Source organism: Peromyscus maniculatus, chromosome 8 (genome assembly GCF_049852395.1).
Source record: "Peromyscus maniculatus bairdii isolate BWxNUB_F1_BW_parent chromosome 8, HU_Pman_BW_mat_3.1, whole genome shotgun sequence".
Taxonomy (NCBI): domain Eukaryota; kingdom Metazoa; phylum Chordata; class Mammalia; order Rodentia; family Cricetidae; genus Peromyscus; species Peromyscus maniculatus.
Window position 1 is genome coordinate 46,313,689 of NC_134859.1, and position 15,453 is coordinate 46,329,141.

Below are 15,453 nucleotides of genomic sequence, written 5' to 3' on the forward strand. Positions count from 1 at the left end.
CAGGGCAATTTGACAGTTTCTACATTAGCTCTTTTTTGGAGACAGGCACTATGTAGCCTGACTGGTCTGCAATTCTTTGTAGACAAGGGTGGTCTCAAATTCAGAGAGCCACCTGCCTCTGCCTCTGGAAAAACAAACTACTTTTAATCAGCAATACTATTTATAAGATTGTAACCTAATGAATTATGGATTTAAAAGTTTAGAAGTGAGAGTTATGGAGAGAGCTGCCTAAATAAAATACAGTACATTCATAAGCAGTTTAGCTGGCTGTCAGTATCACAAGGAAAACTCTGAAGCAACAGTCTGTTCCACTCAATGAAACTCAAGGGTCACATCTTGATGCCTTTATTCACCACTCTCCCAGACAATACTAAGCTGTGATAATGGGATATGTGTGCGGTCTTTGACCAATTTCCTAGCAGTGAGCTCTTAAACTTCTTGGAGTCTCTGGTGTTATGAGAGTATCATATGCCTATGGGATAACCAGTAGTTACGAACCCCTAGAGAGTTTCAGGAAGGGGTCTGGTCACCAGAACGACTGGGACCTATGACCATGGCCTGTGAGAAGGTAGGATTTTCAGTGAAGGGGACTGAAGGCAGGGTGATGACATGTGGCCAATAATCATACTCAGTTATGCTCACACAATGAAACCTCTATTAAAACCTAAGTACGGGCCTGAGAAAGGAGTTCCACATTAATGACCACACACAGGGTGGTGTGCATGTGGAGAAAGCGTGAAAGCTCCACATCCCGTCTCTCATTTGCCCTGCACATAGCCTTCCACTGACTATGCATCTGCATCCTTTCTGCCCTTTATTACAAATCAGAAAATCTAAGTATTTCCCTGAACTCTACAAGCTGCTCTAGCACACTAGCCAAACCTGAGGAGGGTGAATGAGAAGCAGCACCGTAGGCCACAACCTTTTCAGAAGGGGGACGCACTATGGGACCAAGTCTGCAGTCTGTAGTTGGAGACATTTAAGTAGCCCCTGCTAGAGAACCGTTTGCACAACTGGTTGTTAATGGGGAAAGCCCCATTTATCCAGGGTCACAGACTAGTCTCACAATTGTGAGAGTACAGCAGAAGAGACGAAGTGTTTCCTGTATCCTTACAACAGCACGCTTCTCCCTCGAGCATCTAACACCTCTTCTCTTCTCTTTGCTGAGGACTTTGCTTCCTACTTCACTGAAAAGCCAGAGCAATGAGATTCCTTCCCTCTTTCCCCTCCACAGAGTACATTCGCTCCTATCACTACAGATGAACCTTTTTTCTTTCTTTCTTAATTGTTTTATGTGTTTTGCTATTTTGCCCGCATAGGTATGTATATGCACCACACACATGCCTGGTTCCATCAGATCACCTGGAATTGGAATTACCGTGGTGAACTGCTACATGGGTGTTGAGACTCGAACTCGGATCCTCTGCGAGAGCATCAAGTGTTCTTAACCACTAAGCCACTCCCCAGCCCAGATGAACCAATCTTGTTCCTATCTGAGCAACCCTCCATTCCAGCTCTGGAATTCCATCCTTTACACCACCACAAGCCTTTCCCTTCACCTTCTGTTTCCCTGCTATCTCGTTTTCATCAGCTCCCTGCAGGATGCTAAACACATACTCTTGTTTGAACGTGATAACAAACTTATATGGTTGTAATGCATTACTTTAAAAACAAAACCAAAGACCTTGTCCCTTGACTTAATTAATTCACTCTTCACATCAATATAGTTCATAAGAATTTTTAATACTTTCTACTCTGTTCTTCATTTTCTTTAAGTAGTCTATTTTCTTTTGAGATGAGGGTCTCACTATGCACTGTCTGTTCTGGACTTGCTCTGTAGCCCAGGCTGCCTTGAACTCAGAGATCTGCCTGCCTCTGCCTTCTGAATGCTGGGATTAAAGGCATGCACCACCAGGTTTGGCTCCTTTAAGGCTCTTAAAATCAAGTTCTGTCTACGGTCTACTATTACTAAGATGAGGAGGGTATGTGGAGGTGCCAGATCCTCCAGATTCTTAGTGGTTATCTTATTTAACCTCTCAGCATCATTTACTATCTTTCTCCCCTGCCTCTTCCTCCCCAATACTGGGATTGCAGCTGTGCACAGAACACTCAGATGTCTCAATTTCTAAAAAAATAACTTATTTTATGTGAACAGGTGTTTGGTCTGCATTTATTTTTGTGCACCACATGCATGCCTGGTGCCCACGGAAGCCCAGACCCCTACAACTGGAGTTACAGATGGTTGTGAGCCACTGTGGGTGCTGGGAATCAAACTCAGGGCCTCTGAAAGTGGAGCCAGTTCTCTTAACTGCTGAGCCGTCTCTCCAGCCCCAATAAAGAGTTTTCTTTAAAAAAAATTTTTTTTAATTTAATTTATTTATTTATTATTTCTGAGGGTGTGTGTGTGTGTGTGTGTGAGAGAGAGAGAGAGAGAGAATATGTGTGCAGGTAACCTCAGAGACCAGAAGAGAACATGAGTCCCCTGCAGCTGGAGTTACAGGGCACCGAGAACTGAAATGGATCTTCCGGTAGAGCAGGAAGCACTCGTAGCCTCTTAGCCCTTTCTCCAGTGCCTCTCCTCCCCATTTGGAAACTCTGAGCCACGGAGAAATGCAGCTGCTGACATAGTTTTGTCTATGCAGATATATGTATGATGGAAATACTAATTTTTCTCTTCTAGTCTTTTTTGGCAGGGATGTGAGGTCATAAAAGAAGGCTAATATCAACTTACAGAATGAACACACTGTCACTGAAGAGCATGTTGGTTCACACCTTTAATCCCAGCCCCCAGAAGGTAGAGGCAGGCAGAATCTGAGTTTCCCTGGTCTACATAGCAAGTTCTAGGCCAGCTAGTGCTACACAGTGAGACCCTGTCTCTAAATAAAAACTAAACACAAACCCTCATGTCATGTCCTTGAAAGCACCTCACTTCTGTATTCTCAAGCTTCCTCATTTACAAAACAGTAATTGTATTGATCCATGAGATTCTTATTAAATATATTTATACAAGGAAAATACTCAGAATATTGTCTGAGACACACAAGAGTAGTCAATAAAAAATGATTATTCTTGTGCTTGCTATTACTGGTCCCAGGCCAAGAATCTGGGTCAACATGCAAGAGAGAAGTGAGCTAAAATGATAAAAGGAAAGTACCTTGTGTGTGGGGGGGGGAGGGGCAGAAAAAAATGGCACTAAAGAGTACTTAGTGCTCTTGCAGAAGACCTAGGTTCAGTTTCCAGCACCCACATGGAGGCTCACAATCACCTATAACTCCAGTTCCAGGGGATCAAATGCACCTCTTCTGACCTCTGTGGGCTCCTGCATGTACATGCTTCATACATAAGCACACACACATACAAATAAAATAAATATTAAATTTTTTAAAAAGGTACTTTGAAAACAGACTAGGAGCTGGGCGGTGGTGGCACATACCTTTAATTCCAGTACTTGGGAGGCAGAGGCAGGTAGATCTCTGAATTTGAGGTTATCCTGGTCTACAGAACAAGTTCCAGGACAGCCAGGGCTACACAGAGAAACCCTGTCTAGAAAAAACAAACAAACAAGGAAAAGAACTGTTACATTCCACATATGTGTACACGCGCGCGCGCGCGCGCGCATACACACACACAGGGTTGGAGAGATGGTTCAGCAGTTAAGAGCACTTGCTGTTCTGGCAGAAGACCTAGGTTCAGTACCCAGCACCCACACAGCTACACACAACTACCAGTAACTCCACTTCCAGGGGCCTAATGCCCTCTTCTGTTCTCCATGGGCTCTTGCACTCATGTGATACACATAAATTCATGCATACACACATATATACACATAAAAATAGTAAATAATTTTTGGATGGGTGTGGGGGTGCATGCCTTTATGCCAACACTCAGGAGGCAGAGGCAGATGGATTCTACGAGGCCAGCCTTTGCTTCATGGAGTTCCAAGCCAGCCATGGCATTATAGTAGGAACCTGTCTGAAACAAACAACCAAATACCAATAATAATGTTAATTTAAAAAATCCTAGTCAATAAACCAGTCAGTTCTTTTCCCAATGACTTCCAACCACTACTTACCTATGATGTCATTTCTCATGGCTTCTGTAATTGGTATTGGTTTAGCAGCATCTGGAGATATATATTTGGTAAAAGTATTCACTGCATCTTGTTCTATACCTGCAAAAGAAGAAAGGGACAACTCCAAACCATTGAAATGAAGTGTGTTCCTAACACCAGGAGGCTTTTTACTGTGTGGTGCTATTGCAAGTCAACTTCCACATAAAACTGCCCTTTTACTGTGTGGTTCTCACAGAACAGGAAAACCTTGTGTCAGTTATTTCTTCCAATGTCTGTAGGAGCTACTAAGCCCCCTAGTAACAATGATCTCTTTTTTATCTCTTCTCCCGAGTCTTAGTTTGAATTATTTGCACAGTAATATAACCGCAGAAGCTCAAAAATCTTTATAAATCTATATTTATAAATAATGTTTGAGACACTTAAACACAGAGCCAAGGAACCATGGACCGAACCCTCTAAAACTGAGGCCAAAGGGGATCATCTTTTCCTCAGTTTGTTACTGTTAAGCACTTGTTAACAGGATGAAAGCAAATCATTGCTTCATCTTGACTGCACTTTGGTAGGTCAAGATTATCTCTAGAGTCACCCATTTATTTTAGATTCTCCAGTTCAGGGGAATACAGATTTTCAGTATGTCTTTAAGGTTCTCTGAATTTCCTCAGTGTCTGTTGTATTGTCTCCCTTTTCATCTCTACTTAATAAATTTGGATCCTCTCTTTCTTCTGCCTAATTTAGCTAAAGTCATGTCAGTCCTTTAAAGAACATTCTTTGTATTTTCTTCACTGATTTCAGCCCTCATTGTGGTGAGCCATAGCCTCCCTCAGCCCTGATTTTGATCTCTCCTGCTTGCTTGTTTGCGGTGCTGATGGCTCTTGGTTCTCGAAGGCCTCCCTGTGCATCATTAAATTAGTAGGAAGCATTTCCCAAATATTTTTATGTACATACATGGTACTATAAGCTTTCCTCTTAGCACTGCCTTCACTAGGCCTCCTAGATGTTGATATGCTGTGTTTCCATTTTCACAAGTTCAATTCGAGGAATTGAAAACTTTTTTCTTTATTTCTCTTTTCACTCTATGTTGATTCAGTGGTGTGTTGTTCAATTTGTGTACTTTTTATCACTTCTATTGTTGACATTCAGCTTTATTTCACTGTGGTCAGATAGAATGCGGGATGTGATTTCGATTTTCCTATATTTGTTGAAACTTGTTTGGTGTCCTACTATGTGATCTGTTTTGGAGAAAGTCCCATGGGCTGCTTGGAAGAACATGTATTCTTTAGTATTTGAGTGGAATGTTCTGTAGATCTGCATGAAACATCGTAAATGTCCATCAGCTGCTGAACAGATAATGAAAATTTGGTACACCTACACAAGGGAATATTACTCAACTATTAAGAAAAGTGAAATGTGCAGGTAAATGGGGAAGAAAACGATCATTCTCAGTAAGGTAACCCAGACCCAGGAAGACAAACAGCATGTGTACATTTTCTTTCATTTGTGGTTGTAGCTTTGAATCTTCAGATATATGTGTTTCATCTGGAATACCCAAATGTCAGAATATTAATAAGGGGCCATGGGGGAGGGGTGCTTTTAAGGGAGAAGAGAGAGAATATACTGTTATAAGGGGTTAAAAAAGACTAGTGATAACAGGAAGGGTTAAATTGAGGTGAGGCAGGGAGGACAGGGCAGAAAATGGAATAGGAAGGGGTAAGTTCCACTAAAGACCTTTTGAAAAAGCCATATGGAAAACAACTGCTAAAAGAAGCTTCCTTAAAATATACACATACATAGTTAAAAGTGAGTCGCCCTATATATAATGAGGTAGCAATGCCCTTCTAGACAACACCAGAGATGACAGAGTTGTTGGCAAGTTAGGTCCCACAGACTCTACAAGACACTGAAGGTCATTGCCCTTGTTAAGCTCTTAGTTACCTCTGAAACTTGACAGTAAGAGTCTACTGCAGTAACGGATGGCTTGGCAAGACATGGCCACTGGTGCACCGCTGGCAGGACAATCAGAGATGCAACCAACCACTTTCAGATCGGATGTCATGTGAAACCCGTATTTGGCACCATTACTGGTCTGAGAATCTATGGCTAGATAAGTCATGGGCCCCAGGGTGAACCTACTACTAACTGGACACAGTAACTGACACCAGTGACTTACTTAGATGCCCATAGATTGATGCATCACTCAGTCTTCATCAGACTCACAAATGGCCAAGGAAGCGAGAACTAAGAGACTGTGGAATGTTTGGTCTTCAATGGAACATATATATCATACTCCCTTATCCCAAAACTTAGCGATCATTGTGGAAGCGGGGGAAGGAATAGTTTAAGAGCAGACGACGACAAGGAAACAGTGTCTTCTGAACATAGCAGGGCAGCTGCACACATGAACTCATAGCAATTATGATAGCATATATATATACAAGACCTGTGCAAGCCCAGGCCAGCTCAAATTCTAGCACAAAGAGAAGAGTTGGTAAGTCAGGTATGGTGGCGCACACCTTTAATCCCAGCACTCAAGAGGCAGAGGCAGGCAGATCTCTGTGAGTTTGAGGTCAGCCTGGTCTACATAATGAGTTCCAAGACAACCCTATCTCCAAGGGGGGGGGCACAAAGTCCCACTCTACCCCTAGCTAAGGAACTATTGGTAACTGATACTTGCTGGGATAGGCGGAGTCAGTTTTCTCTAAGAGTATAGCTAGTCACTGCTATGTCATCACGCTCCAGTTGAAGACCACATACATAAGACTATCTGGATAGTACAAGTCTTGATAGATTTAAATAAAAAGATAATTTTTTAAAAAGTGATACAAAGTTGGGTGGGTAGAGAAGGGAGTATGGATCTGAGTAGAGTTTGGGGTGTTGAATACAATCAAAACACAAAATTCTCAAAGAAGTAATAAAAACTTTTTTTTTTTTAAAATCAATGAAGCCAGACACAGTAGCGCACACCTTTAATCCCAGCACTCAGGAGGCAGAGACAGGTAGATCTCTGAGTTCTAGGCCAGCTTGGTCTACGTAATAAGTTCTAGAACAGCTAAAGCTACACAGTGAGACTCTGTCTCGGGTGTCGGGAGGAAATGAATGACTATGCCAGACAACCTATATTTAGTTATACCACTTGTAGTCCAGCTACTTCAGAGAGTGAATCAGGCTGATTATTCTAAAAGCATACCAAGGGAATTTGGGGCCAGTCGGGCAATATAGATACTAGTAATAAAATGCCAATCAGCCAAAATCAACAAAACCATATACTACACAACAACTTAGGTTGTACTAACTTTAATACTCTATAATAAAAAGAAAAAAGGGGGGAAAAAAAAAAAAAGAAAAAAGGGGCCAGGCTAGGACTACACATAAAAAGAGCCTGTATCAAAAGAGGACAAGAAAAAAACAACAAAACTAACCAACTAAATAAATAATAAAGGGGGCCTGAAAGATGGCTCAGCAGGGACCCATATAGTAGCAGTTGTCCTCTGACCTCCACAAGTATGCCTTCATTTACACACACACACACACACACACACACACACACACACACACACACACACACACACACACACACACACACAAAGATCTGACTCCTTAGACCTGTCTTTAACCAACCATAACAAAACTCAAATAGTGACTCCATGAGACCATACAAATAAATGTATCTAGAACTTTATTATTTCTTATAACTAAAATACAAGGATTTTTTTATTGGTGTGTGTGTGTGTGTGTGTGTGTGTGTGTGTGTGTGTGTGTGTGTGTGTGTGCTTCTCTGAAAAATGACATATTTCAGGGACTGGAGAGATAACTGAGAGGTGAAAAGCCCTTGTCCCTTTTGTTGAGGACCTGGGCTCAATTATAAGTACCACATAGTGGTTCACAACCATCCATAGCCTCCCATCCAGGGGATCCAATAGGCATACATGTGGTACACACACATATATGAATGAGGTAAAACATCCATACATGCAAAGTAAAATAAATACATCTTAAAAACATTTTTTAAAGAAATGATAAGATTTCTGATCACTAAATTTTAAGAACAAAGTCTTGAAATTCAGGGTATATAAAGTAATTTAAAATTAATTAAAATATAAAAGATGAGCGCTTAAATATTAGAAAATTCCTCGGATATTTCATAAATTGGATAAAAATTTCCGAGTGATTAGCCTGTGACTATTCCATTTATTACTGTATCTTAGAAATGAGATGTATAGTAAGAACTCAAGAACAAATTTACCATCATTACTTACTGAAAGAATGAATTTACCACATGAAGTAACCAAATTTTTCTATTATTTTAAGTTATTAACAATTTTTTAAAGATTTATTTATTTATTTAATGTATATGAGTGCTCTATCTGCATGAACACCTTTATGCCAGAAGAGGGCATCAGATCCCACTAGAGATGGTTGTGAGCCACCATGTGGTTGCTGGGAATTGAACTCAGAACCTCTGGAAGAGAAGCCAGTGCTCTTAACCACTGAGCCATCTCTCTAGCCCCTATTAACAATATTCTTATGAACAAAATCAAAAGTCAAAAAACCTGAGGTTGGAGCTGGAGAGATGGCTCAGAGGTTAAGAGCACTGGCTGTTCTTCCAGAAGTCCCGAGTTCAATTCCTAGCAACCACATGGTAGCTCACAACTATTTGTAATGAGATCTGGTGCCCTCTTCTGGCCTGAAGTCATACATGCTGTATACATAATAAATAAATAAATAAATAAATCTTTAAAACAAAACAAAACAAAACAAAAAAAACCTGAGGTCATGAAGCTGGAGAGATGGCTCAGTGGTTAGGAATACTAACTGCTCTTCCAGAGGACCTGGTTCAATTCCAGCACCCACACGGTGGTTGACAACTGTCTGTAACTCATAGTTGTGGTGTAGATTTTACACACACACACACACACACACACACACACACACACACACACACACACACACAAAAGCCCTGAGGTCAGGAAGGTCAGTAACCCCAAGCTGAGGATTCTGGATGATAAACCAAGCTTAACACAATGAAGGGAACTAGTCAATGGAAGTGTGACCCAACCACAAGAGCCACAATGGACAGGGCTATCAGCAAAGCCAACCAGGAAGCCAGGGAGGTAGTTATAAAGACACATATATATTAGGAAAATTAAGTATCTTTATCAAAGTCAGCTAAAAAAAATTACTTTGTTTTCTCCCCGTGACAACATAAACTAAGATCCTGAAGCCAAATTTATAATCTTCTTAAATGAAGTCCAGACTACAGGATATAGCCCAATCTGAAGTTCTGTGTTTAATCTCTGACAGACACTAAGGGAGAAGGTAAATAGAAAACATTAGTCTATCCTAAAGAAGTTACTCCAAAGACATTGTACACCAGAGGATGTAGGGAGAGGGAATCAAAGACCTTATGGAAACCTACTACTTCTAAAAGCTTATTTTAAAACATAAAGGAGTTTGAACATAACAGAATGGGTGGACAACCACCGAAGCCATGGATTAAGATCTCAGTATCAGGCTTGAGATACCTCCCTCTACGTTATTGGTCAGGGAGACCCCAGAGCCCCCCAAACAATACAGGATATTGCCACTGTTCTTGACTGCCCATCACAGCTACACAGTAGGACTCTATCCTGTCGCTACACATAGCACTCATTTTGGTTGTGGGATATATAGAAATCAAGATGCAACTGGTCCAGAAGCTTCTCTGATGACTAGCTTTTGCAGTGTCAGAAAGTGTCATGCAGGCTGCTGAGGAGAAAAGTCATCAAAGGAGGGTCCTGCATGCTACAGTACTGACCAACCAGGAAATATGTGCTCACTGGTCAATAGTGGTATGACTATTATGGAGGCAACCAACTGCTGACAAGACCTGAGGCACACTCCACAGGAGGAACTCAGGCCCGACACCGTAAAGGCCCAGAGATGAAAGGGAGCCTACTACTGCCGTTTGGTTAAAGGGACATGAGGGGGCTGGGGAAATGGCTCAGCAGCTAAGAACACTTTTTGTTCTTGAAGAAAACTTTGGTTCAGTTTGGTTCCCAGCACCCACATCATGGCTCACAATAGTCTGTAACTCCAGCTGAAGGGCTCTGATGCCCTATTCTGGCCTCCATGGGTACCAGGCACACACATGGTATACAGACATACATGCAAGCAAAACACTCATGCACGTGAAATTTCAAAAAACCAACTACACTAAATAGACACGTCATCAGCCTGCCTCCTAATTACTTTATATCTATAAATCTGTGCTGCTCTCAACCCTAGTCAGAGAAGCTTCCTTTTCACTTGGTAGCAGTTAATGCAGAGACTCATAACTGGCCACAGTGCCGAGAAGAAGAGCAGAATCCGGTGATCCCTTACCTTAATCTTCTAGAGCTAGCGGTACTCTGAAATTCAGAATTCTGATGGTTATTACAAGGACAACATATTATGTTTAACATACAATATGTTAGTTAGTATCATAGCATCATCTAGATGTTACTACATAACTAAACACACTTATATTTCTACAGTAAGTTCACAGTGTCTCAGGTCATGTTTTATTCACGTAACTTTAGTCAAAGCTTTTTGGATTTTAAGAGAATGAATGTAAACTCAGGTAATAAAAGTACATTTACTTGGAAAAAAACCTCCAGCAACTCCCAGATTTGGTACTTAACATTTAAAGGAAGCTGCCCAGGACTAAAGTCACCACTAAGGGCAGAAAACACAAAGGTGGGACATATTTTCGGTGACATAACTGAATAGCAAAAAAAAAAAAAAAAAAAAAAAGACTTCTCAGAGAGAGGCTCTGGTGTTCTGATGCTCAAGAAAAAGGTGGAGGTGGGGAAATCTTCCTTTGACAATACTTGTCTACAAAATTGTTCACATATGGATTTTAGGCCTGAAATCCACAAATAAAACTAGTTTTAAGTAATGCTAAGATAGTAAAACAGGTTCCAGGTGCATGGGGAAAGCAAATTCAAATACTTCTGAACCAACATTATTCAAACAGACTACCCATGCTTGCTAATATTACCTATCAACTTGAAACAGCCCAGAATCACCCAAAAAGTCTCAACTGAGTAACTCTGTATCGGGTTGTCTGTGAGGGATTATGTAGATTGTCTTAATTGAAGCAGGAGGGCCCATCCCATCCCGAGATAGGTGATCATGTACTGTATAAGAAGGCGTAAGCCTGTGATGGAGTCAGCAAACAGCATTCCTCCATGGTTCCTACCTTCAGGTTCCTGCTTTGAGCTCCTGCCCTGACTTCCCTCAATTGTGGAGTGTGGTCTGAAGTGTGAGATGATATAAACCCATTCCTCCTCTAAGCTGCCTCTGGCCAGTGTTTTACCGCAGCAAGAGAGAGTAACTCTAGTTTTACAGGGCCTCAACACTGTCCACATACACAGGTTCACAAAGCAGGTGGCTGGTTGAGGTCAGTCAGCTAGAAAACTGTGGTAAAAATTGACCAAATCTATATTCACACACCCACCCCTGAAAACCCACATTCCACACCACGTGTGTGACTCTGACGAAACAAACAGCACTGACTCAGACCCACCACAACTGTAGACGGGAATACCAGTCAACTGTGCTCAATAGATCTGAGAAGATCAAGACAGGATCGAAATAAAAGCAAAGGAAACAAGCAACAACAACAAAGTCAGAAAGAAAGCATTTCAAGGAATGGTTCAGCGGGCAAAACCTTTTGTCCCACAAGCCTGAGAGCCAATCCCTGCAGCCGACTGGAAGGAAGGAAGCCCGAACTCTCTTCTGACCTCTACATGCATGACAGACCTCGCATGCCCACAATCACACACAGATGCACACAGAGTAAAATAAAATTTTACAAAAACTCGGAACTTTCCAAGATTAAACAACACACTAAAATTCATTCATTAGTAAACCAGACCTGTCTTTATAGACACTCTGTAAGCTACAAGCATTTGAAGAAATCATCCAACCTTTGAGAAATAGAGAAGATAAAAAAGATAAAAAGTCTGGGTAATAAGAATTCCAAAGAGCAAGAATTACAAAAATGAGAATGTGGTGCAATTTCTGAACTAACAGAACAGGAAATAAAAAAGTGTTATTTTCTTTTTTTTTGGTTTTTCGAGACAGGGTTTCTCTGTGTAGCTTTGCGCCTTTCCTGGAACTCACAGGATAGCCCAGGTTGGCCTCGAACTCACAGAGATCCGCCTGGCTCTGCCTCCCGAGTGCTGGGATTAAAGGCGTGCGCCACCACCGCCCAGCATAAAAGTGTTATTTTCAAAATGCCTGGGTTTAACTCTAGCTCCTCACTTACTAGACAACCAGGAAGGAATTTTCTAAACCACAGTCTTCTCAAGGATAAACAGGATATTAATACCTACTTAACACAGCTGTTATGACAATTAGATGAAAGCCAAATAGATACTTAATACAGAACTCAATAAATGATACCTACCAGCAATCTAAAACATGAAATGAAAAGAATTAACCTACCAGGTGCAGTTCACAGTAGTAATATATGAGGACCGAGACCAGGAGGAGGTCATCTCCTTGGACAACGGCTTCCCTTCCAAATGTGAACAAGAGCAGCACATTGTCCTGCCGCACGGTCTGCTGTTAGCACACAGCAAGGCCGTCACTCAGATATACTTCCTGATCCTTTGCACACCGACTCCACTCAACCCTCCAAATCCTCCAAATCCATTTGTGAGCTAGAGGTACAAAGACACTATTCTGACCCTTTCATTCCTTGTTTTAAGTCCTGCGCTTACTTACTTTTCATTAGTTTTCCTGATAGTTCTCTCAGTGGAGAAGAGGTACTACTTCTACTGGCTACTGGAAGTCTGGAAGAGGAGTCTCGGGAGTCTGTGGAGATTTGATGAGTTCCTGTTCTGGCCATTTCAAGATGGAGAGAGTGGGCACTGTGGCATTCCTGTGAAAGCAGCAAGTGAGTCTGAGTGGTCTGAGTTCTACTACTCAGGGCAACTCCTTCTGGCTGAGTCAGAAGCAGTGGGGCTGAACTAGAATCCCCCAACCTCCTGTCGAGAGACTCAGTTACAAAAGATGCTGCCGTTTCCTGCTTTTTAGATGGAGAGACAGGCTCAGCCAGTGAACTCTGTTTCACTGTGTTCAGACTGTGTGCTCTTATTCGGGACCAAGTTGTAGAGTGAAAACTTTCAGCCTCCAACCAAAATTTCACCAAGTGCTCCATTCTCCGAAGTTCCATAAACTGAAGGAAATATGGGAGGACAATAGCATCACGCAAGACTTGTTCAAGGGTCTTTGAAAGACTGGATTTGGTCTCTTGAGTTTGATAGTCCAGACAGGATCTGCCTAAAAGACAGAAGCAAATGAATAAGCCATTTGGTAACAATTTCCTGATTAAAGACAGACTACCAGTTTTTCTAACAGTGGAATCAGACAGTACTTCCAAACTGACTGCTTTCCAAAATAGTCTTTTTTACTCACTTACACCACTGCTAACTAGGAGTGGCCATTTCCTTCAACTCCACTTAACATTCAAATTAGCAAAATCTGAATATATTTTAATATTTCAACTTACGATTTTGATTTGTATCTCCCTGAGTACTACTGAAATAAGTAATCTTTTTTGTGCATTCTTATTAAGTGCTCAAATATACCTCTTTATTTTTCTATTGGACATTTCTTATATTTACATGAACACAATACAGCACTACCTCATTACTCTTGTGGTTATTTTTTTGATGCATTTTTTTCAAAGTCTCTTCCTGAAAGACCCTAACCCTTCAGGCTTACACCCCCAAGCCCCAGGAAATGAGAAACTAAAAATCTAGTTCCAAGGGCAACCTGACTCAGCCATTATTCAACCACCCCTGCCACAATGTAACAATATAAAGAGATCTCTGTTAAGAGATGCACTCAACTGTGACTGGGATAGTTGTAATTGTTCCAGGAAGGACCACTGTGACCTCTGTGTAAACTCCACTCCTGCCCTGATACCCCCTTGAGGTTTCAGGAAGAATGTGCATGCGGACGTGACTGTACCCACTCTGTGATCACTCTGTGATTAGATCATGATCATCAATCGAAATGAAATTGTATGGGAATTGTAATCTTGTGGCTTTTGTGGGGTTTTCCTATGGGAATTGTAATCTTGTGGCTTTTGTGGGGTTTTCCTTTAAAAGTACCTATGTGGCTGTAGTGTGATGCGACTCTTGCTCTCAGGACAAGAGTAGCCCATCTGTACAGTCGCTTCAATAAACCTCGTGCTCTGGGTTCTTGGGGTGCCCACTCGAGAAGTACCCTAGATTTTGGGGTCTATCATTCCAATCATGGAGTTCAATATCCTTTGACTGGAATCTCATGTTTCATTAAGTTTGTCCTTGATTAGGCGTTAGTAAGAAGTGGTCACTTACCTAGGTCCCCAAAATGAGCAGCCTCCATGTGGCTTGGCTGCTTCTTAAGTGTTGCTGTTCTGCTACTTGAAAAGGAGTCCATGTTGGCAGAAATGGCATTGATTGCAACATGACTTGGTCCTGCAGCTTCCAGCAAGGCATGATTTTTAGTGCTTTTTTGTGGGGAATGTACTGTTATTGAAGCTATAAATTTGAAAAAAAAAAAAAAGTTTAAAGTTAAACACAATTTGATGATCTGAAACCCATGAGCAGGCTTTAAGAAAATTTAAAAACTAACTTTCTAATACTTAAGCAACACTCAAAAACGGCTAAGGGGCTGAAGAGACAGTTCAGTAGCTAAGAGTACTGGCTACTCTTCAGAACATCCAGGTACAAGCCCAGCATCCACCTGCAACTCCAGTTTCAGGGGATCTGGTGCCCTCTTCTGGCCTCTGTGGGGAACCAGACACACACATGATGCACAGACATGTATGGTACACATGCAGACTGAACATCCATACTCATTAAATAAATAAAATTTAAATAAAATAAGCCAGGCATGTTGGCAAACGCCTTTAATCCTAGCAAATGGGAGGTTGAGGCAGGTGGATCTCTATCAGTTCAAGGTCAGCCTGGTCTACAGAGAGAGCTCCAGGACCCCAGGCCTTCATAGCCTGTCTCTAATAAATAAATAAACAAACAGAAGATAGTTCTATCAAGCAGCAAGCAAAGTGGAAAGAAAACAATCTATTCTAATTTATAACTCTCAAAATACTGCACCAAAACTCTAACTTAGAGAGCTCTTTCTCTGAAAAATTAAAAGGATAGAAGGCAAGCTGAGTTTGGTGGTATATAACCACAATTCCAGCAGGGAGCCAGGAAGTCAAGTCAGGTTCCAGGTTAGTCTGGGCAACGTGGCAAAACCTGTCTTCCAAGAGAAAAGTATAAAAATCTAGAAAGCATTTTGAAATGGGGACCTTTTCAATTTCTTAATATTTGCTTGCTTCACAAACAAAACTGAATTTAGAATAA

General features: G+C 41.4%; 1 protein-coding gene across 4 annotated transcripts in view; it reads right to left on the reverse strand.

Moving 5' to 3' along the window:
• The window catches only part of Akap10 (A-kinase anchoring protein 10), a 65,449-nt gene that overhangs the window by 35,793 nt on the left and 14,203 nt on the right, over positions 1-15,453 (reverse strand). For all 4 annotated transcript variants that reach the window (XM_006973562.4, XM_042284165.2, XM_042284163.2 and 1 more), the window contains 3 exons: positions 14,443-14,625; positions 12,821-13,378; positions 4,073-4,171 (listed from right to left, as the gene is read on the reverse strand). In XM_006973562.4, the coding sequence (XP_006973624.1) occupies positions 4,073-4,171; positions 12,821-13,378; positions 14,443-14,625 (840 nt within the window). The remainder of the gene's footprint in view (positions 1-4,072; positions 4,172-12,820; positions 13,379-14,442; positions 14,626-15,453) is intronic.